The sequence below is a fragment of the Pollicipes pollicipes genome, unplaced genomic scaffold (assembly GCF_011947565.3).
Source record: "Pollicipes pollicipes isolate AB1234 unplaced genomic scaffold, Ppol_2.1 Scaffold_6138;HRSCAF=7277_pilon_pilon_pilon, whole genome shotgun sequence".
In the NCBI taxonomy this organism is placed as follows: domain Eukaryota; kingdom Metazoa; phylum Arthropoda; class Thecostraca; order Pollicipedomorpha; family Pollicipedidae; genus Pollicipes; species Pollicipes pollicipes.
Window position 1 is genome coordinate 8,038,142 of NW_023596818.1, and position 27,177 is coordinate 8,065,318.

Consider the following 27,177-nt stretch of genomic DNA (forward strand, 5'->3'; position numbering starts at 1 on the left):
TGTGGCTTTTGAGTGGTCCACAGTTTGCTGCCATAATAAGGCCGATTGAAACGAGAACCCATCACCGTGGCGTCTCGTGTGAGGAACATAGTGATAACACGCTACCGCAGACATGCCGCTTACAATGCGACACGTGGACACACAACGCCTCACGCAGAAGGCCGGTGGTGGGTCCAGACGAGGTCACAGGGATTAGGTTTAGTTCGAAAGTGTCGAGTACGGAGGCTGGGACTGAAGCTTCTACTACGCGATTCTTTTATAATGCGGTGCTCTCATAACCGGTTGGAAGCATGCCCGTATTTCTGCTGCGCGGCAATCAAAATTTGCATCGTTATAACGATCAGCAAAATTAAGGTGTGTCTCGTATCGCTTGCTTATGTCCATACAACACTGCATGGGCTTCGGATGCTCTATTACTGTATGGTATAAACAGCTGCGGGCTGTTTGTAAATCAACTGCCGACTTTGGCGAATAAGGTGTGTTGTGCGTTCCGCCGCTATCAGATTTTCAAGTCCGTATATTTCAGCCTCGTAGAAATTCGCGTTTATTTCAGAAATACGATAGCGATAGTAAACTTTGTCCCCGTAAGCACTTGCGGAAGCACGCAATGGTTGTGACATAAATTTCAACAATCTCATCAAAGGACATGACAATTTCTAGCGCACCAAACCGAAAACTACGGGATGGTTAATAGGCAGAAGTCGAGGCCGGCCATGTGCAAAGCCGTTTTGAGGGACATAATGCCGACTATCGACGTGATGATCGGATGCCTGCGCGCGATGACTTGGGCCAGGGCCAGCCATTGGACAAGAGGGCTGATTCGCCCCGTCTGCTCACTCAGGTAGCCGTCCTGTCCCTCCGCGGCCCCGGCTGGCTGCTGGCGTCCCCAGGACAGCTAAAACAAACAGGACAGCAAAACATTTGGCGAGAATGACGAAACAAAAACGCTTGGCAAGTTTATTAATTGCGACGTATATATACGACGGCATTCAGGACCGAATATCAAACCTACCCTTGTAGCCCATCTTTGCATGCACGCCTAGTAACGGTCGAGTGCACTGCATACGAATATAGATTAAGTATCAAATAACATTTTTCGTTCGCAGCCCCTACACTTTAACTCCATGTGACATGGCATCATGCTTACCCAGCTTAGTTTATTCGTCTTAGTGGGTGCAGACCCCAATCCGGACATGCTGTTTTCATACGTCGTGCCGCCAGGTGAGTTTGATTCATTGGTTCCAACGTCTCCGGATCTGTCGAGACGGGTGCCCTTCGGCGTTTTATTGCGCTTGCGGGGTGGCATTTTAATAAAGTTCACAAAAACTGCCGAAAGTCGTCAAACACCAAATGCGGTGATTCGTAAAACAGCACCGCAAGAGATTAGATTAACACAAATAAAACTGCGATTTTTTGCCTTTTCGCTTTAAAACAGAGCGGCCGAAAATGTGCACTGCGCTTTTATAAAATTACGTGCGAAGTCCTTGTGCCACACTATCTTTTGGCACTTTCGGTTAGATGTCGAAATGAGACCTTTCGCTTGGGAGCCACTGCGTCCCGAAACAGAACTGATAACCTCAAATATATGGTTCCTGATGAAAATAATCGCCTATATTCCCATTTTGTAGACAAAAACGTGAAGTACGCCAGTCAACATCGCCAGCTAGTTTGCGAGACTGCGAATATGTGGATCGTTTGCAAATGCAAAGGCCGGTAGCAAACTGCGCGATTGAACGCGCCAACTTAACAGCCTTTGACATGGCGCTGACAACCGAACCAAATGCTAAATGCGATTTTACTGTCTTCTCTTTTCACAAAAGAAAAGCACGGCCCATATTACCCGAGCCCAACATATTCCGAGCCAAAAGTTTGACCGGAATGCATATCTAATGTCTTTCACGGTCATTTGCATATTCTCTTCGATTTCTGCAATTCAATTCTGTGGTGACAAATTAACGTCATCGGACTATCACATACGAACCACGCCAATAAGACACCCGAAGCACACTGAGCAACGATCTTTGCAGCTGTATATCACATATATTGCGAGCAGGTGCGGGAACACGGCAGGGTAGAGGTACGAAGCAGACGACGGACAGCCAGCCGCCACCCACACCTGCGACTGTGGCCGACAAACCAACCGAAACGGACACCTGCCATTCGAGATCAGGAAGGCAGAAACAACGCAAGGCTGTGGTGCTCGATCAGGATACACGCACGATCGCGACCGGCGTGAGCATAAATGCTCACTCGGCCCCGGTGTACACGAAGAGCTTAAGCGTAACGTGCCAGCGCGCGCCGCAACGAATACTGGCATGACCTCGCCAATGCCGCATCCCAGGAGTATCAAATACGGCGGCCGTGAAAGACATGAGCGTTTGCAGCTCATGTGATCAGATGATCGAGTCGGCACGCCTGGAGTCTGATCAAGCGCGGCATTAACCGTTGCACGACCGCATAACGAATGCCCACTCCCTCTCCAACGTGGTAGAACTTGCAGCGCGTGCGAGCGCCGAAATTTAAAGCATCAGTCATAATGCCTAGGACGCCGTGACACCACGTGATTCAGCTGAATTTACGCCGCTGCGGATTCATGCCAACAATTCCATTGACAAATAAATCGAGCTGCATAACCATTTGCGGTCGATGCGCAACGCAAATCCAACAAATGAATCGAAGAGCAAAAATCACATTCATTGCACACTACGAAATGAGCGGACTAACTACGCTCATTCAAAATGAGGTGGCCCCAGGCGCTTTGAGGCATGCAACCACGAGTCCGTGTTACACTTCTCTGACGTGCATCAACACCCAGCACGCAGGCATGCATACAATATACAGCGTGATGACGAATACTGCGAGCCAGGCCTGAAAGCTGTAGCGGCCAATACAGTAGCATCGCACTCGGCAGCTGGTGAAACACGTAGGACACGTAGCAGATTATGACCATGCTGGTAATCTCTTGACACGCATCTGGCCCGTGGCAGTCTGTACCAGAGCCATTCAGCAGTGTAGGTTGGTGTCCACCCACCCGTTCAATGAGCTACATGTGGCGGGGTTGGGATGGTGACCGGACGCCGGCGCCCGCCCGCAGGCCACCAGCACGGCTGGTCTGGTCCAGTGAGAGCACTTCCTCCCTGCATCAGAGGGGCGCTCCCGTCTATTCCTGGACTTGGTGCGACGCAGCCACCCGACGCATGACAACAGCCTCCAGCTCGCACCAGGACGCCAGGGGTTGTGACGGAAGCGTTCCAGCCCTCTCGGCGGCTTTGTGCCTTGCTTCATCGCACGCAGCTCCCGATTGTCAACTGGAGCGGGGCCAAAGCCGACGACGTCCGGTACAGATGCCCGGTCATGTGGCTGAGGACAGCTACTACGGGTCGATAGCTAGCCAGCGTTCGCAACGGCGGTGCTATGCCCCTTCTACCCCTCACGTTGACAGCGTAACATATCCTGAGATAATTCGTCGCCAGGTCTAACTGCTGCTTTGAGCCGAAGTCGAACAATCATGTCAGACATGACGCACACGTCTAAAAGCCATTGGCTCACACCAGCTGCTGCGGCGCACGGACACTCAATAGTGAATGGTTCACGTCTTTTGCCGGGCTGCACTCGCACCACGCGTTGATTGGTCGGCGCCCGCCGTCGTGCCAGGGCCTCTGGCGGTGATTGCTCGGCACCCGCCGTCGTGCCAGGACCTTCGGCGGTGATTGGTGCACACCCGTTGTCGTGCGCGCACCTCAGGCGGTGATTGGCCGGTCGCTAGTGGCCGTGGCGACCCGTGAGTTCGCGGGGTCACCTCCGCCTGGTCAGCACACTCAGACGGACATGTCACCGGCGGCGAGGGGAGCCCGCTCCGCCTCCTCCGAGCACGTGGAGCGCCGGTCCTCGTCCGAGTCAGTGCCCGACCCGCCAGAGCTGAAACGTAGGTTTACACGTCAGGCCGCGCGCTGGAGCGGGGAAGAGGAGACGAGGGCGAGACACTGGCCCTTTCACAGAATAATTAACAAAGAAACCCGCGGTCAAAAGTGCTGTGGGCTCAGCAACGAAACACGCGAGCTTTACCCAGAAACCCCGTCAGCCAAAACAGACAACGGCTTCTGTCTGAAGGCCTGCCATCCGTCCCACTGGAACTTCAACACGCCGGCTATGCGGACACCACAGGGTGGGCGCATCGCAGGGCGGGAGCGCTCGGCCGGACCTACCCTGCGGCGCTCAGCGCGCCCGCCTGGGGGAGATGCTCACACCGGGTACACGTGCCGGAGCGCGCTGCCGGACAGCACGGGCCGCGTGAACGGCGACAGCCAGGCGTGCCAGGTGCGCCCGAACACGGCCCGCATGCTCTTCCAGCGCTCCTGGCGCCGCCAGCGCACCTCCTCGCCCTTCAGCGCCTCGATGCCCTGGGGAGAGGCGGGACCGAGCGTCAGGGAGGCAGAGGGCGGCAGCTACCGCCGTCGTCGTCACCGCAGCCACACGGCGACGACAGCGCGGGAGAGGGACCCAGAGCCGCACTGGGGAGAGGCGGACCCGGGCGTCAGGGGGCCAGAGGGCGTCAGCTGCCGCCGTCGTCACCGCAGCCACACGGGGACGATAGCGCGGGAGAGGGACCCAGAGCCGCACTGGGGAGAGGCGGACCCGAGCGTCAGGGGGCCAGACGGCGTCAGCTGCCGCCGTCGTCACCGCAGCCACACGGCGACGACAGCGCGGGAGAGGGACCCAGAGCCGCACTGGGGAGAGGCGGACCCGGGCGTCAGGGGGCCAGAGGGCGTCAGCTGCCGCCGTCGTCACCGCAGCCACACGGGGACGACAGCGCGGGAGAGGGACCCAGAGCCGCACTGGCCTCACGGCCTGCTGAAAGGAAGAACACGAATCTTCGGCCCGACCGCGTCCGTTCCAGACTTAAGGTGATTCAAACACGACGAATATCATTTCGATATCTTTGCAATGGTTGCAATGGCGACTGCAGTCCGAGCTGTACGCAACGGCCCTGAACGTGATCTCCTGCTAGCAGACGTGTATTTGTAGCGGATGTCCGGAAGCAAAGGCGACTTGGAGTGCTGCCTCGTGCCGCCCCTCCCATTCTAGCGGAACCTCACGCTGAGGAGCATCCGCATAGGAGGAGTTCCTCCTGTTAAGGGACAGGCATTCATTTCCAGCGAAGTCCAACAAAGAATGTTCGTGGGCTCTTACGTCACATCGGCCCTCCCGTTCTAGCGGGCACTCCTAGGCACCGGAATCCCAACTGCTGCATCCCACCACCTCGCCACGTACCGTCTCGTCGGTCCAGATGGCCTGCACCTGCGAGCACAGCATCACCAGCGTGAAGATGCCGAAGAGGGCGCCCTCGAAGATGAGGAAGAGCAGCATGATGACGGTGGCGGGCGGCGTGTGGACGCTGCACGCCTTCCACTCGTTGTGGAAGCACGAGACGAACTGGTTCACCGCCAGGATCAGCGAGTGCACGGAGATGGCCGCGATGTACAGCTGCGGACGAGTGGAGTAGGGGCGAGGTGAGAATGTTAGCGAGGCATGGCTGGGTAACATCATCGCTTCCATTATGGTTCACCGCCAGGATCAGCGAGTGTACGGAGATGGCCGCGATGTACAGCTGCGGAAGAGTGGAGTAGGGGTGGGGGAGAGTGTTAGCGAGGCATGGCTGGGTAACATCATCGCTTCCATTATGGTTCACCGCCAGGATCAGCGAGTGTACAGAGATGGCCGCGATGTACAGCTGCGGACGAGTGGAGTAGGGGTGGGGGAGAGTGTTAGCGAGGCATGGCTGGGTAACATCATCACTTCCATTAAACGGCGCGGGAAGAAGTCATGTGAGGCAAGGGTAACGCTTTACAACTACAAGCGCATGGTGTAGTAAGTACGAAATGACACTGAGGACAATATCAAACTTAACAAAAAAATATATTATAACAGACGAAGCAGGTTTTCAGCCACTCGGATTTGACCAGTGTGTTTTACCTCCAATAACATCAAACTAACATTCTCGTCCAGCCATGGAAGACCCCTGCATTTCACCGATTCTTTAGTCATTTCGCTGAGTCCCAACCCATCCTGACGGCACACTACCGACAGACCACCCAACATCCGCACAACGGATGTACAATTTCGGTACAATGAGAATAGGTCGAGGTCTCATATCGACAATTTAATTGTTTCTGAGCGAAATTCTCCATTACTTGTACAGCACCAATAATCTCTCAACCCCGTGTATGGCACGCAACGCCCGAGATGCGTCTATGCGCCAACACATACCCCAGATGACACCGCCTAACGCCAGGGTCCCCAGCTCCCTCCGGTCCCTCACCGTCAAGATGCCTAACGCCGGAGTCCACAGCCCCCTCCAGTCCCTCACCGTCAAGATGCCTAACGCCAGGGTCCCCAGCTCCCTCCGGTCCCTCATCGTCAAGATGCCTAACGCCGGAGTCCACAGCTCCCTCCGGTCCCTCACCGTCAAGATGCCTAACGAGAACGCCGGAGTCCACAGCTCCCTCCGATCCCTCACTGTCAGGATGCCTAACGCCGGAGTCCACAGCTCCCTCCAGTCCCTCACCGTCAAGATGCCTAACGCCAGGGTCCCCAGCTCCCTCCGGTCCCTCATCGTCAAGATGCCTAACGCCGGAGTCCCCAGCTCCCTCCGGTCCCTCACCGTCAAGATGCCTAACGAGAACGCCAGAGTCCACAGCTCCCTCCGGTCCCTCACTGTCAAGATGCCTAACGCCAGAGTCCACAGCTCCCTCCAGTCCCTCACCGTCAAGATGCTTAATGCCAGAATCCGAAGCTCCCGCCGTTCCCTCACCGTGAAGAGCACGAAGAACTTTTGATTGTTCTCGCCGACGCAGTTGTTGACCCACGGGCAGTGGTGGTCCATCTTGCGTATGCAGCGCTGGCAGACGGAGCAGTGGTGGGCCCGCTCCGGCTTGATGCTCCAGCACTTGGGACACTAGCGGGTGGGGCAGGCGACGTCAGCCTCTCCATACAACGGCGGCGCGGACAGATCGGCCGCCCTGAGCCAGTGGGCGGCTGGTGCGGCGATACGGGGTCTGGTCACCGCGACAACGCATGGTTGGAGTGACGGGCACAGCGCACAAACAGACTACCAAAGCATCCGAGACTCGAACAGATGGCACGCTATATTCATGAACAAGATGTGCCATATGCCTTCACAACAGAGGATTTTGACAACCTAGATGGAAGAACACTGCATCTGAAGCAAACATGTCTGGTTGATATCGCTCGCACAAATTAAAAATAACGATTACTGATCATCGGAGGCAAGCCAAGTAGTCATACGCCATAGGTAAGGTAATTCCAAGTAAGTCATATTCCCCAATGACGATAAACGCATCGCAAACAGCAAGTCAAATCGGTTTACCCTCGACATACAGGCACTTTATTTCTATCGCTTAATTATACCGCTAAGCGTCTATCGCCGTTACCTTGTATACAACGCCACCCTCCTGGCTGGTGGCCCACTGCATCGCCTCCTTTGTAGCATTACCCCGAGGCACGGCGCCCTGGCAACAAGGCCATCGCTACCGGTCATGGAGACGTACACGAACGTATCGTCAATGCGTGCGAATTACACGAAACTCGCGATAAGGCATGGTTTGATCGTGAGATAATTGATTGAGCCTAGCTTGCTAGCCTCCATTGTTACACATCATAGGCTAAGATTTCCATATCATTTGTATAATGACGTAACTTTTCCCTAAATCAGTATCCCATACATGCCAGTACATGAACACACAAAATTCACACCTTGTCCATCACCAAACAATACAAGAACCCGTTATCGCCGTTAAAATGAATATGCATGAGCTTAACCTTTATGCAATCAAAATCAGTGACTGATTCCCCTAACCTACCACGCGCTATATCGCTGTGGCGCCCTGCACACCATCCCACCAGCAGAGGCCCGTCTCGCAAGTCCTCGCTCGCAGCGCCACCTACCGGGTCGGTGAGCATGGTGCGCGCGTGACTGGAGAAGGCCAGCAGCGTGAGCGCGTTGTAGACCACCATGTGGAGGGCGCGCATCATCGACTGCGGCCACGAGAGCAGGATGACGCCCATCACCACGTACTCGGCGTAGCCGATCAGGAACCAGGTGATGAGCACGCAGAGCACGCCGCAAACATCGCCGATGCACCAGAGGCGCCGGTTACAGCAGCGGTTGTGGCCGTCGCCGCGGTCCAGGTACGGCGGCAGCGGCTCGCTCATGGTGAGACGCTCGATGTAGCCGCTGCTCCGAGGTCAGCTTCGAGGTCACGTCAGGTCGAATTCCGGGTGGCCTCAGGTCACAGGAGCATGTTCGGAGGCAAGAAGCTGGAACAACAGACGACCGTCACTTTTTACGGAAAAATCATAGGGTCATTGGTCTATGGAAGGTACAGATGGGGCCAATTCAAAGGAGAATACTTTCATTTGAGGAAACCATACACATATTCTAGAATCAATTCATGGTCGGACTATCGACATCCTTGGAGGTAGAAGGTACATCTGGGTTAAGCAAGTAAGAATGCAGTGAGCAATTAATTTCAGTTAGCATGCAACCTTAAAAAGCTGGAGATACCGTGAACAACACTTCAAGTATGCAACAATTATAAACAGCTTGCAACTAGCCAGTCAATCTGTATCGCACACCGCACTTGCTGCAATCTTAACACGCGTTCGGGTGGGGGTCAAATTGACCCTCCGAAGGTTTTTCCAGAATGGTTTCCGAACGGCGCGGCGTAGCCGCGCCAAATTTAGCATATTTGTAGACAATAGAATAGCGGATTGTGTGCCATCAAAAATTTAGATGTACCTTGTAAGGTTGCTGACCTATGGCTAGGTCATGGGAAGATCAAGTTTGACAACTTCAGGGATAGGTTTGGCCAGTTGCACCTCACATCACAGAGAATGGATGGGGGGGGGGGGGGGCGGGCTATACTTGCCAGTTTTGCAATTGCCCCTAGACGTTTCTGCCGAGTTGGCATATGAAGCTTCTGCACAACCCAAAATGTACATGTTGTGAGCTTGAAAAGAGGGGAAAATGAATGACATGGGGTCCCTTCAGCCCATATGAGTGACATGTTAAAATGCAATGGACTTAAACACACATTTTAAATTGCATGCTTCCATGTATAGTACAAGATGAAAGCCTGTGCTACAAAACACAAAATATGCCAAAAATTTCATGCCACTCCATCCAGCCAGCTTCATTTCCTTTTTCTTGTCACCAAAAATATTAAAGGAAGTGCTCCAAATTTGTACAGGACTTTTAACTAGATAGCCACCTTGAAGATCACTTCATTCCTCACCCTGCCATTCTTAGAACCCAGAATGCTCTAGTTTCTGAGTTACATGCCCACAAAGATGTGCAGACTATCTTAAGCAACCCATTTCAAGGCCATTCAGGCATGCACAAGGTCACAAAAACATTGTTCATATCCTGTCACCCGACTGGCCATGTGGTGTTCAAGACCAAGAAGAAGATAATCATGAAGTCATTTAAATCTGACCTTGGTGGGCATCATTCCTGAAACCAACAGCCTTCAACTGGCTTTCAGCCAACATTGTGCATTCAGTCTAAGTTTCAAACACAACTCATGTTTTGCAATACATAATACAGGAGGTTGGACATTAATACTAGTTGTTTTGGAAACAAAGCTTGCCACCGAATAACTTAAAAAAGTGCCTTAATCAAGCATGTGAATGCAAGTGAACAAAATTATATAATAAACATTCAAGAACATCACAAGAAAGCACCAAAACATGGGCACACAACCACACTTGGGTTCCAGAAATGCCACACCCACTGTGACACCCTACACCTCTTACAAATTTGCAGCAGAGAAGTGAAGTCAGCTTGTCAAGCAAGTGAGTCCACCTGTCTGCTAGGGCAGAATATTACATGGCTTGTGAAGGTGGAAATCTCACAGGTCAGTTTGGCAGGCTGTCTAACATCATACAAACATTTCTGAATAGTGAGACTTTATTGTCTAAATAGTTTTTTACCTTAAATGCACAAAGACAGATCAAGTCAGTCATTTTCATCATATCTGGTGCTTGCCTTGACATCTTCTAATGTGGATCATTACTCTTGATGTGGATGGACTTTCATCCCACCTGAGCTTAGCTGCAACTCTTACTTTATCTAGGATTGAAACTTTGTTACTCCAAAGCTATGGAGAGATAATTGTTAATAGATATAATAACACCACATTACAATAATGCTGAGATTACAACATCTACCACAGGTATGATGAAATTCCCATTCATTGTCCCTGGAGCGCAGTGATGGGTAAGGAAAGCATCATGTGAAGGTCCTATCATGCAAGGCACATATATACATATTGTTTCAAGATGCATAATGAACAGAAAAGATACACACAATTGCAAGGCCACATCCATTTGTATTCTAAGGCCACTGAAAAGCTCACCATCCAACTTCAATAGTGACTGTTGAGAACATAGGTCTCTTACAGAAATATGTGCTAGGAATACATTTTTTGCTGTTGCAAAGGCTGGCTGGATAGGAAGGCTGTTCCTCCTATCCAACAGCATAGGGGATGTGGCCCTGGAGGTAGCCTGCAGCTTAGTCGCTAAAATCCTGCTTAACTTTCATCCCGACCCAACCCATCTCCCAACAGCTCCGAGGCTTTCAAAGTAAAAACAAATATTATCGCTTACTTTCCAATATCCAAGCTACATCCGACCAGCACCCATTTAGATTCAGAGGCTCCTAATCGCCATTTAATTACGAACTCTAAATAGGTATCTACTCTGTTAGGCAACACACTCGGCATTCCAACACCAAAATAATACAATTGAAGTGAACAAGGCAAAATAGGCGCATGCTGCTTCTAAAACGCAGAAAATATTTCAAGCATATTCATGGTGGAAACAAGTGTGTTACATCTTAGCTATCAGTCATGAAACTTGTTTAAATTAACAAAGTTCTTCACAAATATTTCTTTTTATCTTGTTTGGCATAAAACGTATGACAAAAATGGACAGCAACGAGCCAACAAACTCGTCTTCAAGGCGTCACGCTACGCATTTACTGCGTTAATGTGAGCGAGATCGATCATCTTTAACCGATCTTTCGATATTCTTTAATCAATCTTCAACCAATTGAGACGTAACCAAGACACGTAACAGAGACATAAGTCTCATACAGCCTTGACATAACCGGTAGCCAAGGTGGACACAGTTGCGGTAGCAACCAAGGTTGTTGTAACGAAGCCAGCTTGGGACTGTAGGAATTGTGGTACTGATCTGGTGAGCGATAATTGAACAGTTTTAGGGCTTCGTGGGCGTTTTTTGAATTACTGTGCATGGTAGCGGGAGGGGAATTTCGATTGCATGTAACTGAAGCTAAAAAGGCCTAGGGTGAGGGTTTTAGGCAGTGCGTGCTGTGACATGCCCATGCTTGGTTACAAATCATGCTAAATCATGGATGATGTACCCAGTGTGTAACTAGGGGAGATTCCATAATTTTCAAAAGTGTAGTATTATTTGTAATATTTCCATCAAAGCTCCTTGTTTCCTATATGTATCACTTCAACCTTCAGTGATCAAATTATGGTAATAATGCTGTAGCTTGCATGAGTAACATGAATTCAAAGCCTGCTTTCACATCATGGTTAATTAGAGAGCCTGCCTTTTGATCCACGCTTTCATGTTACTGATCCAAGATGTTTTAGATGCTCATAAATTGCCTTGATGCAAAATTGTTATCAGATTTATGCAGGAAACCTGGATGCTTAGAGTTTAGTGTATAGTTGTCACCATGTCCAGTGCCTAGAGAGCCAATATTTTAGATAATTATGTGTTAAAGGTACTTTCAGGCAAAAATGTTTCAAAAATTCCCAACCATATTGTTTTGAAACTTGACACAATTTAGCCTGGCCCCAGTTTGGTGCATGCTATTGTGGGATTCAGCCGACCAATGTGGTGCAGGCATCTGGTTCAGTTCAGACTGGGTTGGTGAAAGCAGATGGTAACTAAAGATCAGATGATCTCAGAGGGCAGGCTAAACCATGTTATGCATGATAACCTATAACACTTTTGGTCACCAAATTTGGTGCCAATTTTGTTGAAAGATTTAGTATAGACACTAAACAAGATGGATTTCTGAGATCAAAGCAAATGCCAAGCAGTGTTTGTGGTGTGAGCCCTGTGTCCTGTGATCCAATCTGGAATTTCTAGGTCAGCTGAAGAATTGGGTTGTGACATTTTCATGTTCTGTAATGGCCTGGATGCCCATCCATTCCTCTGGTATCATCTGACCTCCAGCATGGGTGCTGTTACCAGCCACAGGATATCCCAGTCAAAGATAAATAGTGAAAACCTGAAGTGACTTAAACCCTTGCTGTCATGGGTAGTTGGACTGGAAGGATGGTTGGATCATTCTAACCCACTGAGTCATCGAGAAAGATGTGATCAAGGATGAATGGTCACAACAAATTTCATGATCAGGATCAGATGGTGGGGATCATGGCTCATGCAACAGGGTCTGCTTAGCGTGAGTTCTGGTCTTCTAAATACATTTGTGGCCCTAACATTGACATGGGAGGGGGCAGACTGGGTCATTTTGGTTTGTCTCTTTCTCTGGACAGCTGAAAAGTTAACTGGAAAGTAACTTTCCCAAAAGGTTGGGCAGCTTCAGTTCCCAAGTGTACCCAGATGCTAGGGGATGGGGTGGGGGTAGGGATCAAGAACAAGGCCTTCCTGTTTGTAGCGTAAAGTTAGCACCAACCATCACATGATCAATGAAGAGAATAAATGTTCAAGTGAGATTTGTGTGTGCCACCCCCAGGGACACCCTTATGTCACTTAGTGGACTGTCATGCTGTGAAAGAGCTCTGATTTCTGATAATCTGGTAAAGTGCATCTAGTTTCAGAAGCCTGCATAAATGGATCCTTTTCCATTCACTGACAAGGACACCGTTTGGACATATCTGAGGACGGTTGCAAACAAAAAACGAACATTTGAAGATCCTCTTTATGCAGAAGGCAATGCTGCCTGTGGAATGCAGCTACAATATGTAGCTGTCGATTTGGATGAGGAAGAGCTGGAGTGGTGAGTTTTCAGTTGAGCTCTATTGCATCATTGAAAGTAATGAATGGTGCAAGAGTAACCAATCAATGTTTTATTTAGTTTGGGTTTGTGGAACTGTTGTTCATGCTCTGTGGCTCCTGAATGTCACTGTAGATTGGCACTCCAATCATCGGAACATCATCATCTGACTATGTCACTGACCTAAGCAAACTTTGATGGGGCAGGAAGAGGGGTTAATATCAGCAAGAGTAGTTGTTCTTCACCCAAAACACACTTTGCACATATATGTCAACTTAGATTATCAACAAAATAGTTTTGTTACTTAGTACATGTGGTTTTCATTGAACATGACTGACAACTACGTCGCTTATCATCTCACACCATAACGACGCTAGAGGGCTGGCCCCGGCCCGTGCCCAGCAGCCGGCTACAGCGCCCGCTAACGACCCGCTGCCGACAGCGAGCGGGCGCCGCTGCGGTGCGAGGTGGCCGGCTGCGGCCGCCGGCTGGGCTCGGTGGTCGAGCAGGAGGCGCACTACGCCGCCAGTCACCGGCACAGCTGCGCCATCTGCCGCGCTCGCCTGCCGTCGCTCCACACGCTGCAGCTGCACCTGGAGGAGAGTCACGACTCGCTGTTTCAGCTGCGCGCCCAGCGTCAGCCAATGGTGAGACTGCCAACCGGGAGAGACGTGGGAAGAGCGGGGTTTTAGCCCTGGCTTTCTGTCGACGGTTGCCCGAAAACGCGCGTTTCAAAGCTTGTGATTTTAGCAGGAGGCGCACTACGTCGAGTGCGCCTCCTGGGGTATATTTCTACAGGTGCGTGATCCGCCGAAAACTACCGTTTTAGTTATACAAAAAGTGGTTTGTTGGTATATTCTGTCGACTATCTGTGGCCGTAATGGATGTATGTGCCACACTGGCCATACATATAAATTCTAATGATACTTGGCGACGACTTTGCATTATCCGCGTTTCGAAAAAGGCGTTCGTCGATAGGACATTGATTAACACCCATTCAGAAACCAGTACAGGCTCATCTGCTAAACATTTGTATATATATATATATATATATATATATATATATATATATATATATATATATATATATACACACTTTCTTGTTTCTGGAGTAAAGTTTACATGCGGGACGTGACACAAGCACCTGGACTGTCATCCACTGCAGGCTAGCCCTCTTACCAAGGCATGTGCGTGACCCCCGCGTGCTGCGTCGCCCGCAGTACGCCTGCTTCGTCGAATCGTGCGGTGTGCTGTCGGCGGACCCGGTCGCCAGGCGGCAGCACTGCGTCAGCGAACACTGCTTCCCGGCCGACTTCTGCTATTCGCCCCGCCCCCCAGCTGCGGACGTCAGCGAGCCGCCGCCCCCGACCGTGGGCATCAGCGGGGCCACGCCCCCGGCCGGCCGGCCGCGCCTGCGCTTCTCGTACCGCGTGCCGGAGGAGGGCGTGAGCTTCGGCGAGCGGGCGGTGCCTTCGCTCCGGCGGAGACACGACGACGGAGGCGCTGGAGAGATCGACATGGCCAGCCTGGCGGCGGCGCTAGAGATGGAGCCGTTGTAGACCCCGCCCGGCACCAAAGAGGCTCCAGCCCGGTCTCTGGTCTGTCGGCGCCCTTGGCCCACCTTACGGCCGTGTACGCACCGTCCAGTCATGTAGACTCAGCTAGACTATTTTGATTGAACCAGGCAGTGAGAACTCGGAGTCGCCGGAGACTCACGGAGACCAGGCAGTGACAGCTCTGAACCGCCAGAGATGGGGGGGGGGGGGGGGGGGAAGGAGCGCTAGTGAGCCGCCAGAGACGAGGGGCTCGTGATTGTGGGTGTTGTAGCCCATCATGTGACGGGATCTGTGGTGGTTCTGCATGTTGACGGTCAAGCGGCAGCGAATCGAGGCTGGCCAGCCCGGTCTCTGGTCTGTCGGCGCCCTTGGCGGCCATTTACGCCGCTAAGACACGGACCATCGTACGTGGCTCTGGAGCTGTGTTGCTCCGACGACGACTTTGACTGGGACGTGGAGGTGCTGAGGCGAAACATGATGGTGGATTGACGGGACGTTTCGTTTCCTCTGCGATCCGTATTTTCTGTGATAAGGACAGGCGACGTGTCGCTCAAAGGTCACGCGTTTTTCGATAAATATAAGGTAAAATGCTGTTTTGTCCACTTCTTTTAGGAGCGGGCTGATTCAGCTCCTTCCGTGTTCCTGCCAAGCCGAGCGGTAGTAGCTTGAAGAACAAATGTTTGACTCGTAGACTGGTTGGCACTTGCGAAAGACAGCTTGCCAGTACGGTATGCGACGCGTGCCCGTGGATATTTCATGTTTTTTTTGAAAACGGGGACCGATTTTCTGAAGAAGTGAGTTTGAAGTCTTTTTTAGCCATGAATGGTGACGTGCGCCGTGTTCCCACCCCCACCCCTTCAATGGAGAACTCTGGTTCAGCGGCTGATTCGTACGGACATCTTGGCGCGACGCGCGGCGCCATGCCGCGCGCCGCGTGGGCGCGGGTCAGAGCTGCAGTTCCACGTGCCTGCCCTACATGGTCCTTGTCCGACGCCGTGTCAAACAGGCTGTGGGAACTTCGGAATGACTACCATGTGAGAGTGACGACACCGGTGCATGTCTAAATGCATTCAGGGCTCAGGTGCCAACGGAGTGTAGTGATGTGTCCTGGTGCTGGTGTTGAAAAAAAACCCTGGGAAAAGCCATGGCTCAACCTGCGGCTGCTTATCGGTGTGTGCTGGCTGCTCTGCCGCTGGAATATCTCCTTTGAGGGAGAGCTTCACCGCCTGCAAGCGGCCCTCGGTTCCTTGTTCGTGCCTCCGCTTGTGCCTGATTTTTCAGTTTCTTCACTCGCAACAACCAAAAGAAAACGTTTCCGATTACGATTCAGCTTCATTGGATAACATACCCATTACATGAATGCTTTGAATAGGCGCTTCGCTGCAGCGGGGCGACCGAATACAGGGTAAATATCACAAAACCGCCCCGAGTCGTACCTGATCCCGAGACGCAATCGGGACCGGACAGACGGGACCGGGACAAACATCATCCCACTGATTAATGAGCACACGATACAAGCCAATCAGGATACTTTCAGCTACTCTGTGGTTTGGCCTCAACACAACGGCAACTCATCTATATAAGTAACTGGGCCGCAGACTAACATCAACACTCGGCAAAGCTCCACACGACAACAGCTCCCGTGCCCCGAGCCGGGGGCGCACGAATACACGCACCACGTGGCGCAACAGGGCAACAGAACCGGGCGCATCCGAACACGTGCGACGGCACGACGCGCCTCGAGCCCACGCAACGGGCGACACAGTCTGGCGGCGTGGGGTCCGACTGGCCCAGGGCCTCTGCGTCCGGCTCTCCGGCGCCGGCCAGCGGCGCATGGCAACAAGAACAGGTGTGGACGCGGCCCGAGCCCGCTGAGGCGCGCGCACCGCCAACGACAAAGCGTCTGCACCACTTCCGCTGCTACTCGCGGTATAGAACGCTCCTGCTTCCGCCGGAACTACTACGATTACTGCTGCTACAACTCCGTGTCCGTTGCTGGCGGTAGCACATGTGCGGTAGCATAGGTGGCTGTCTGTGGCGGCTCTGGCAGTGCGAGCGCGCGGCGCCGGAGCCGGCGGCGGCAGCAGCGTGGCCCACAACGGCTGCGGCAGCGGCACCGCCGGGGCGGCCGCCTCATCGCAGCACCACGTTGGTGATGTAGAGGTCGTGCTCGGACTTGGCCCCGCGCTTGAACGGGTTCCAGGAGTGGCGGCGCGCCGAGCCCTTGCTGTTCTGGCTGGCCAGGCTGCTGGCCGGGCTCGGCTTGCGGCTGGAGACGCCCGAGCTGACGCCCGAGCTGGAGAGCGAGCCCCAGGTCTTGTCCGAGAGCGGCGGCATCGGCGGCGGCCGCGGCGGCTCCCGCGTCTGTCGCATGGCACCGGGTCAGAACACGACGTGGAGAGAAAGAGAGCGGCGCTCAGCGCCAGCGCATGAGGCAGAGCGCCAGGGAGCGAGATAGGTCACAGAGCACAGACTCGAGACACATAAGGCAGAGCGCCAGGGAGCGAGATAGGTCACAGAGCAGACTCGAGACACATAAGGCAGAGCGCCAGGGAGCGAGATAGGTCACAGAGCACAGACTCGAGACACATAGGCAGAGCGCCAGGGAGCGAGATAGGTCACAGAGCACAGACTCGAGACACATAGGCAGAGCGCCAGGGAGCGAGATAGGTCACAGAGCACAGACTCGAGACACATAAGGCAGAGCGCCAGGGAGCGGGGTGGGTCACAGAGCAAGACCCGAGACACGTCAGGACATTGGATGCATAGTCAGGATACGAGACGGTGCCTCAGAAAACAAGCAAGCACCAGCAGCAGGGTCAATCGGCATTGTAAATGCACAGGCTGTGATCAGTTTAACGCCTGAACGGCAGAGTCAGAGAGCAAGATTTGGACATGATGTTAGCTCACAGAACCTGTAACCAAACATGCTTAAAAATGTGTTGGACTACGGTGGTCGAGTCACACCCGTTTCTCGCCCCAGCATTGGAGAGGAGTCACGGAGCACAAAGTCGCATTCACAGATGATGCCCAACAGGTGGGTAAAAACAGAAGCGGGATCAACGTATGACGGCTGGGAAATCATTGAAACATCGCCCAGTCGGAGGTCCAGAGGTCATGCGCTAGTAAAAAACATCGGTGACCAACTGGAAACGCAATGCAGTGACAAGGAGGAAGGCGCGCCGTTGGTTGGACGATAGGGTTACAGTAAACTCGTCCAAATGCTGGCTGGAGGTCCGAAGTTCTGGACTAGCCTGGACTGAAGGTTCCCTGGAGACTCGCCCACAACAGCTACCGCAAAGGAAAGGCGAAACCAAATGGCTCACCTAACTATTGCCCACACATCATAACAATTAATCGTGCAATATAGGATTCAAATTAAGAGTTGCAAAGCGGTATGTAGACCTCAGCTTTTGGCCACCCGGCCTTCGATTTGGATCGTTTGCTACCCACGGGAACCCAAGGTCTCAAACAGAACACCCACAAGGGAAATCCCGACTCCATGCCATCCCAACATCCCGAGCAGGCCCTGGCGCGCGGTGTGGCCACTGCCACTGCGTCCTCACCGGCTCTGTCTTGTCCATGGGCGTGACGACGACCAAGCTGAACTCGCTGCCGGCCTGTCGGATGAGCGCCACCACGTCCGCGTGGCCACTCCACTTGAGGTCCTGGCCGTCCATGCCCACGATGTAGTCGTTCTCCTTGAGGCCGGCGCGCTGCAGCGACGGGCAGAGGTCAGGCGCTGGGCAAAGGTCAGGCGACGAGCAGAGGTCAGGTGCCGGGCAGAGGTCAGGTGTCGGGTAGAGGTTAGGAGCCGGACAGGGGTCAGGCGCCGGGCAGAGGTCAGGCTCCGGGCAGAGGTCAGGCGCCGGGCAGGTGTAAGGCGCCGGGCAGGTGTAAGGCGCCGGGCAGGTGTAAGACGCCGGGCAGGTGTAAGGCGCCGGGCAGAGGTCAGGCGCTGCCAGGGGACGGGTGTATAGAAAGGGGAACGGCGGCGACATCTGATGAAAACAGCGAGATCGCTCCAAATGGAGAATATAGGGTGTTGATGGAAACGAACGAGCTCGATAACAGGTAGTTAAGACATAATTCGAGGCATGAATCATGGTTACCTGCACAACACGATTCCCAACAGCGCATCATATAATGATTGGGTGCAGATATAACTTCCAAAGAGGTGGCATTAGTGTTCTTCATTCCTGTGACTATAATATGGCTGTTCAACATTTTTAAAGTCAAAGTTTTATCTTACACCCGGCCTTCTTGGCCACAACCCAGAACATTGCACGTGAGCAGAAGCACCAGGGTATACCCACGACTTCCACGTATATACATAACACATATATACAACATATATACATGCACACACACAACACACAACAGCACACACACACACCACACATAGATATATATATATATATATATATATATATATATATATATATATATATATATAATACATACACACATATACCTTTCACTTACTTCTTCCGCCAAGAGGCCCGCACTTATGACCTTTCAGCGGCCCCAGCGACCTTTGCAAACGCATGTTCACGTACACGTGACATACACACTCGCGTGGCCTCCCAGCGATCTTTACTTACAACCGCTTCACACGCATCGCCGCTCACCTACCCCTGTTATCGCACATCCCGGTCAGAGGAGCAATCAGCGACCCCTACACCCCCCCCCCCCCCACACACACACGTGACCATTCCTCTGACCTCTGCCACGCCGGTGGGTTCGACGTCGACGACGACGACGGGCGCCTCCATCTTGACGCTGAAGCCGAGCCCCTCGCCGGGCTGCCGGCTGATGGTGACTGAGCGCGGCGCCGACCAGTGATGGTGCGCTGAGAACACCTCGACGGGGCCCAGCGCGCGGAACAGGTCCGGCACCTGGTGCTGGCTGAAGTCCGGCGGCCGCAGCGTCAACGCCTGCTTGGAGGAGCCTGCGGGAACGGAGAGCCGGGGTCACAGGGAGACGGTGGCATCTGGGGCAGCGTCTGTCTGGAGAAGCCTGCGGGGACGGAGGGCCGGGGTCACAGAGGAGACGGTGGCTGCTGGGACATCGTCTGTTTGGAGGAGCCTGCGGGGACGGAGAGCCGGGGTCACAGGGGAGACGGTGGCTGCTGGGAGAGCGCCTGTTTGGAGGAGCCTGCGGGGACGGAGAGCCGGGGTCACAGGGGAGACGGTGGCTGCTGGGGAGCGTCTGTTTGGAGGAGCCTGCGGGGACAGAGAGCCAGGGGTCACAGGGGAGATGGTGGCCGCTGGGGCAGCGTCTGCTTGGAGGAGCCTGCAGTCATAAAGAGCCGGCGTTACAGGGAAGCAAACGGAGCGTCACCCCGAGAGCCTTTCAACGCGTCTGGTTGGATGGGCTCGAGTGTAAAGAAAGGTCCAGGGTTTTACCAGTCAAGATGTAGTTTATGAGATATGTGTCCAGTCAGCAATGTGTCTTCGAAGCTTGTGGTGCCTGTGTACCAGGCTTCGGAACCCTCTTTGCACGCGTCTCTTGCATGGGCAATTTATAGCAGCATTAGGCAAATCCACTCGGGTTTCGTTTTGTGATGCATGAAGATAGCAAGTGCTGAGTGGGATCCCTACTCGTCTTCCCTGCATAATTGTTTATCGCTCTTCTTTGCCACTGTCACTTCGCAAACAAAAAAGCAAGCATCCTGCAAAATATCTGGGGAAAGTCTTTCTTCAAATGGCACGCAATTTTACAGTTTCTGCCACACCAGCAACTCGCAAAGAAGATGGAATCATCGATTGCACTTGCTATGCTCTTTCAGCGGTGCCTTGCACCGCCAAACAAGCCACAGTACTTTAAAACATCAGCACCATTCTCAGCCTTCCTGCGACTATCCATTGCCTTCCTTCAACTATTAGCGTTATTTGCGACCTTAATACGATTTGTGTCACCCCAGACGGCGAGCGAACTTCCAGGCAGCCGCACGCGACGTCCCCTAGGGCACAATGCACAGACCTGAAGAGAACTGAAAATGTTTCTGGGCTTCAAAGTCTTTGCTTTTTGTTAACTTGAATTAGCCATGCGGAGCAAATCTGACGGGGGATGCGCTCTGTAGTCCGGACAATGATCAATAGAGGCGACATGCTCGCTTGTTTGCTTATTACGATCGATGCAAACCGCACAGCAATTGACAAGCGCTATACCAAATTATGTTCAGTCGACTTGCGGACCGGGTCCCGCCGCCGTACGGCGCCCAGGACCCGGCGCAAATCTGCTCGCCAAAAACAAGGGTCGTGAAGCTCAGTGCGAATTTTACCAGAGATTGTCGGCGGCTCCACGGGCTCGTCGAAGTCGTCCTCCTTCCGGATGATTCTCCAGTCGCTCCACGGAGACGTCCAGCGCCAACCTTCAGCACGTGGTGCAGCAATCTCGCGCTTCTTCAGCTCGCGGGACATCCGGTACAATCGCAGAACACTCCTCGTGTAGCGTGATGGCCTCGTTCAGGTGGCACTTCCCTGTGGGCGGGCGTCATGTCCAGACATCAATGCTTGATGTTCAGCATTAGCATATGTTTACATGCGTTTTTAGCTCTATTTACGGTATCACGAACGACGTGGAACGATTCAGAGGCAAGTACACAATACGCAGCAGTGCCGTGTTTTCATCCCACATGCATGGTTGAAGTGTCCTCTCAAAATTAACGGCTTTCAGGAAACTGCACTTCGCTTTGGAAATTGACCCAACTGCCGTCCTATCACGAAAGCACAGAACCTAACCAGCAGCCATGCGGTCGTCTATTCCTGGTGACGTGTAAACCCCGTTGCGGTGCGGGGTGCGGCCGGTCCGAACGCTCACCCAGATTTACTTGGCCTATGCGCGGCGTTGCGAGGGCAAGGTCAGGTCGATGCCGAGAATGTCGTCCCGATTGCGCTGGGACTGCTGCAGCGTGTCTATCTCCCGCCGACCCAGCGGGCCCCTGGTGGCTCGAGGAGGCCTGCGTGCCGCGGGGTCAAGGTCATGCTCAGGGCGAGCGCCTACTGCGCCTACAGCAGCGCCGGGTAAACAGCCGTCGCGGGCAAGGGTCACGTACCCCAGCCGATGCACGGTCTCGTGCATCATGATTTGGTACCCGCAACACGGCCCCGTGCGTCTGACTGTTTGCCGATATCACCGACGACAACGATGGCACGCAGCGACTGGGATTGCAAACAACGGAGGTGGTGGCGAACAACACACTGGTGCTGTGAATGGGAAGATAGTACACATGTCATTCATCAAACATTTAGCCCCACTGTGCAGGGACCACGAGAGTTCTCCCAACTTCACGGGACATTTAACAGCCACTCTTGGATATTTCTTTCCAATCAATACCAATAGCGTCCATGTTAAACTTAGATAAATTTTCAAAGGGATGCTCAGCCCCCCCCCCCCCCCCCCCGAGCCTCAATCTCGCGCCCCAGCCAATGTGATGCCTCCCGACGAGGAGGGAAGGCAGCCTTCAGCCACTGTGGGAATAGGCGTGCTCGCAGGACTAAAAGGTGCGTACCGATGGCGAAAGTGGTGGTGAGCAAGGGCGACTAGTAGTAGACCTCCTTGATGTGGACCAGCTGCTGCCAAGGACGGTGGCACCGACTCCTCCACCGACGGTGGAGACATCTGCTCCCGCAGACGATGGTACACCCTCGGACACCTGGCGATACACGACGGGGCTTGTCAGGCGAGGGCAGCCGCGGAGTCCGGGCCAGGGGCGTTACGGGTTTCTGTGTCTCATGTTGCAAGGATGGTAATCCGTTTAGCATGGTCAATAGATACTGGGCTTCCTTTTGCATCCACGCGATTGAACGACTGTGCTCCTTCGAATCAGTCTTGTCTTGGATGCTCAAGTCACTTCATCCCCCTCCCCACGGGACTCTCAAGCCCATTAATGGCTAGACAGTCTTCTCTCAGCCCAAGCGGAAATCCCTGAACATCTGGCCCCTTCCTGAGCCTCTGGCTCCTCCCTGAGCCTCTGGCCCCTCCACCAGCTGAGCTCCTCCCCGGCTGTTCCGGCTCCTGCGTCCTCACCTGGGCCTTCTTGGCCCCTCCCCTGGACCCCCTGGCCCCTTCCATGGGCCTCTGGCCCCTCCCTGAGCCGCGCCCCACCCGGCTGTCCCCTGCCCCGTCTCTGAACCTCTGATCTCTCCCTGAGCCTCTGGCCCCTCCCTGAGATGTGCTCCTCCCCAGCTGCCCCAGCCACTCTCTGAACCTCTGGCCTCTCCTGAGCCTTAGGTCCCCCCCTGAGCTGTGCTCCTTCCCGGCTATCCCAGACCCTCTCTGAACCTCTGACCTCTCCCTGAGCCTCTGGCCCCTCCCTGAGCTGTGCTATTCCAGGCTGTCCCGGCCCCCTGCGTCTCACCTGGGGCCGCCTCCCGACCCATATCGAGCCGGGCAGCCAGCTTGGTCTTTCTCCTCCGCCAGCGTCAGCTCTCCAGCTGGACACTCCCGCGCCTGCGCCAGCAGCAGGTTCGACAGCACCCTCCAGCACGTCCGGGTCCAGGTCGCGGCTCGGCGCGTTCGAGACGTTCTCTAGGATGTATCTGAAAAGAGACGAGCGTACTCGATTTTTGTTTGAAAATTTTCGTTCGGGGCTTATAGGAGGTCATGAGTTATGAGTCATGATATCATTATAGATATGAGTCATCATTATAGAGTCATGCGTGAGACATGACTCGGTGACTTATATGAGGAGCTCGGAGTGTCTGATGTCCGACATGCGTGTGGTATTTTAGTTCACAGGCGAGTGATGTTATCCCGGGATGTAGAGCATGATCCACAGTTTGTGACATCTGATTGGGCCGCCTTGATATTCCCAGACATACAGCCATGTTGATACGTTCGGATACGACATACGAGCACGCCAGTACGATACGTACGGACATTGCGATTTCTATCATTTACCGAAGGTACTAATCCTCGCAGTGCCCGCCCCTCCTGTCAGGGCACTGGGTATGCAACGCCATTTTACTTCAGTAGACAAACGTCCTAAAACCGCAACAAGTGAATGACATTTATCACTATTTGTCTCAAATTAGCAAGGATACGTTACGCTGTTGTTCCAACCGCCTTCACATCACAACGCAATCATAAAGACACCTGCTTCAGTCAGTCTCCAGCACGGACGCCGCGTTACTCTCCGAGCCACTACTTGTCCGAATCATGCTGTGCGGAGCCCTACCTGTACATGCCTGCCGCTCGTCAGGATCATGCCGTGCGGAGCCTTACCCGTAGATGCCTGCCGCTCGTCAGGATCATGCCGCGCGGAGCCTTACCCGCAGATGCCTGCCGCTTGTCCCGATCATGCCGTATGGAGCTTTACCCGTAGATGCCTGCCGTTCCTCAGGACCGTGCCGTGCGGAGTCTTACCCGTAGATGCCTGTCACTCGTCAGAACCATGCCGTGCGGAACCTCACCTGTAGATGCCTGCCGCTCTCACGTAGTTGTTGACGGTGCTTGTCGAGACCCTCTGGACTGTCACGCTCTTCGCGCGCCCCCAGCTGACTGTGCAGGGCCTGCGATGTTGAAGAGCACTGACGCTTTCTCGAAGGCCACCGTTCGCTGGCAGCTGGGCAGTCCAGTTAGCGAATCGTACCTGAAACCGGGCGACGTGGTCGGTGAGCGTGCACTTGGATGATGTCATGGGACTGTTTCTCGTTTTGGACAGGTCAGGGTAAAACACAAGGGAAAAATGTAAACACAGCCATTTCCAACATATCAACTGATTGAAGATTGCAATGACGCAATCAACACAAGAGATTCTCACGGACGTTTTGCTCGCCTTAATTCCTGGACACGAAAAAGTAATAAAAACAGACACATTAAGTTCTTGAATAGTCTTTCACGTGCATGTCTCCTCTCCCTTATTGTAATCCACCCACCAAATTCGTACTCGTTTGGGCCTCTCATGCCTTTGGAACCGGCTTCGCATGCTTTGGAGGTGGCCTCGCATGTTTTGAAGGCGGCCTCGCATGCTTGGAGCCGACCAGCTGCGCGCGCTTCCACACACATCAGTCATGCGCCGTGCCCACCGGGCTCGCGCCGGCGCATGCGTGCAGGGGTACGCACCCAAACCAGTGGGGTATTAGACGCTGATGGGCCTGGTCCGCGACTCAGACAGCTTCACAAAACAACCTCGGTGCCAACACAGCACGACCGGTTCATCGCGCACGCAGGAAGTCGCTCGCACGCGAGCTCTCGTGCTGAGCGGGCCGGCCCGGCGAGTGAAAAAAGCGGTTTGTCTTACGTGGCGCGTCGGACAACGGTGGTACAACAAGTCACGGAGCACGGCCGCGAGGAAGATGTAGAAGATTGGCAGATGGTCTCATCGAGATGTCTCGTAACAATCACGGAGCTTGTGGCTCCTGGGCACCGGTTCTGCGGCACATCTAGCGGAATGAGATGTTGAGAGTGACATCTCTCCAAGTCACTCAGATCAGACCTCCAGATCACTTGTCGGTTCGAGCGCCTCGCGCGAAGTCTTGACGTGTGGCGTTGGCGAAGTCTCAGTGACGACTATGATATGGCTGACAGGAAAGTATGATACGACTCTGATAAAAGATTGCAATTTTGCAGGAGCTGCCCAGGAATGTAATGCACGCACCGATAAAGTCGCAAAGTCCCGTATAAATAGCATGGCTAAAATCTCGAAAACATCGTCTCACAATTGGTACTTTTAACTGCAAAGTCCAAAGCGATGCTGTCCAGATAGTTCAGATCAGACTGCAAACAAATGGAGCATTACTGGGAACGGGAATGGGTCTTACGCTTGCAAACTGAAGGCTTTGGCGATGTTTTTTTAAAAGCTCGGGGTGCGATGCGAAGATATGCGAACAAGGAGGGACGTCCAACTCCCTTGCAACTGTAAATACCAATGCACCACATGACATCATGTTCACGTCTGGAGACAGAGGCTCCTGGAAACCTCAGGAAAAAGAAATGCGAGCCCATTGAAAGCACCAAGGGGTGCTTCCGAGCTCCCGGGCTACGCCGCGCAAAGGTAAGACGTTGCCACGTACTGAGCAGCCGCAGACTACGCCGTCACAGACATAACAGAACAGCCAACAGCCAAACGAGCCGCATATGTCGGAACGCATTACTTCCACCACGACAGCGGAGCTTGCGTGTGTGCAGGAAACGGCGTAAACAAGCGGTCGGATGTCAGCAGCCAGACGCCTCAGCCACCGAACAGGTGGCTGCACGGCTGGCGGGGAAGCACAATACGAACCACGCAAACCGTGCAGGACATGGACCATGTAAACCGTGCAGGACACCACAGTCACGCCCTAGCGTCAGCGACCGCACGTCCGCCCACGAAGAAAAAGAGGATGACACAAAGTCCGGCCAGAGCTCACGGCACGGCACGGCACGGCCGTTTCGCGCAGTTAAGGCGCACGCCCCCGACCTGCCTCGGCGCTGGTGCTTCGGCGCTGGTGACCTGGACCGGCGCTGGTGAGGCACACGCCCCCGACCTGCCTCGGCGCTGGTGTTGGCGGCTGAGGCGGTCACACACCGTGTGCCGGTACTCGGCCGCGGCAGCAGCGGGCGGCGGCCGCGCCCGGCTCGTGCTGCGACCCCTGGCGACACCGCCTCCACGAGGACCGGCCTCCTGCCGCCGGCCGACGCACTCACCATTCGAAGTGCACGCCGAGGCTCCGGTCGGGCGGGAAGAACCGCCGCTCGACGAAGTATAGCTGGTTGTAGTACTCGAAGAGCAGGGCTAGCCCGGTTTTGCTGCGCTGGGGTGTTCTCATGGCCTGCGGACGGATATCGAGCAGATTGTGTGATCTGTGGCATCACGGGGAACGAGGAAATCATGATCATTTGACAGGTCGGAAGGAGGCGGGGGCAATATGAGATACCTGTTTCTAGTATATACCACCTGTTTCTGGTATATACCAGCTGTTTCTGGCATATACCGATGATATACAGACCATCTGCATATCTATTCGTCTTTCTATCTATCCATCTTTTTATCTAAGCACACATACACACACACGCCTAAACACCAACACACACACACACACACACACACACAAACACACACACACACACACACACACACACACACACACACACACATTATATTATATATATATATATATATATATATAATATATATATATAAATATGATACCGATGATATACCGAGAGCAACGACTTATCATGAACGTCAAATGAGCCTTTCAGAAACCTCTGAACCGGTAGGCAGTGGTTATCTTGGAGCATCCAGAAAATAATGATTACGTCACATGCCATCGTAAGAATGGGTGCCGCCGCGGCGTGTCGTTTGCTGCACAACGTCGTCGACGTAATAGAGCAATGAAGGGAAAATGAAAGCAGCTAAACATAACCTGAATGGGCAAAGACCGCAGAACATATGAAAGCGTTTGAAAATATTTCGTTATTGTGGTTACCGTGCATCGCAAGTACTGCTCTCCACAACATCGCTGCATACTGACGGTCAGTTGCAGTGTGTTGCAGCTCTATTCAAGCTGCTCAAATATGGAGAGCAGTCATGTGCAGTCATTTTTGGAAGAT

General features: G+C 53.5%; 3 protein-coding genes across 10 annotated transcripts; 1 reads left to right on the forward strand and 2 right to left on the reverse strand.

Moving 5' to 3' along the window:
• Window positions 1-2,567: 2,567 nt before the first annotated feature.
• LOC119105982 (palmitoyltransferase ZDHHC3) lies at window positions 2,568-11,001 on the reverse strand. 6 transcript variants are annotated; one of them, XM_037229575.1, is made up of 8 exons: window positions 10,913-11,001; window positions 10,012-10,178; window positions 7,966-8,337; window positions 7,452-7,529; window positions 6,812-6,955; window positions 5,272-5,484; window positions 4,246-4,400; window positions 2,568-3,918 (listed from the first exon to the last, which is right to left on the reverse strand). In XM_037229575.1, exons 3-8 carry the CDS (start codon window positions 8,230-8,232, stop codon window positions 3,819-3,821), a joined length of 957 nt encoding a protein of 318 aa, XP_037085470.1. In that variant the 5' UTR covers window positions 8,233-8,337; window positions 10,012-10,178; window positions 10,913-11,001; the 3' UTR covers window positions 2,568-3,818. The 6 variants fall into 6 exon arrangements, with proteins under 6 accessions (XP_037085470.1, XP_037085471.1, XP_037085468.1 ...); XM_037229576.1 differs by lacking the exon at window positions 10,913-11,001 and adding an exon at window positions 10,687-10,796 and having other exon boundaries at window positions 10,012-10,150; XM_037229573.1 differs by lacking the exon at window positions 10,913-11,001 and adding an exon at window positions 10,687-10,796.
• A 50-nt stretch (window positions 11,002-11,051) lies between these two features.
• Window positions 11,052-14,830, forward strand: LOC119105984 (zinc finger protein 511). Of its 3 annotated transcripts, none has more exons than XM_037229579.1 (4): window positions 11,052-11,277; window positions 12,897-13,081; window positions 13,521-13,725; window positions 14,299-14,830. In XM_037229579.1, exons 2-4 carry the CDS (start codon window positions 12,915-12,917, stop codon window positions 14,635-14,637), a joined length of 711 nt encoding a protein of 236 aa, XP_037085474.1. In that variant the 5' UTR covers window positions 11,052-11,277; window positions 12,897-12,914; the 3' UTR covers window positions 14,638-14,830. The 3 variants fall into 3 exon arrangements, with proteins under 3 accessions (XP_037085474.1, XP_037085476.1, XP_037085475.1); XM_037229581.1 differs by having other exon boundaries at window positions 12,903-13,081; XM_037229580.1 differs by lacking the exon at window positions 11,052-11,277 and having other exon boundaries at window positions 12,749-13,081.
• Window positions 14,831-15,952: 1,122 nt separating this feature from the next.
• On the reverse strand, window positions 15,953-21,059 carry LOC119106146 (rhophilin-2-B). The gene is made up of 4 exons (XM_037229744.1): window positions 20,921-21,059; window positions 19,359-19,585; window positions 18,201-18,350; window positions 15,953-16,998 (listed from the first exon to the last, which is right to left on the reverse strand). Exons 1-4 carry the CDS (start codon window positions 21,057-21,059, stop codon window positions 16,768-16,770), a joined length of 747 nt encoding a protein of 248 aa, XP_037085639.1. The 3' UTR covers window positions 15,953-16,767.
• Between the last annotated feature and the right edge of the window lie 6,118 nt (window positions 21,060-27,177).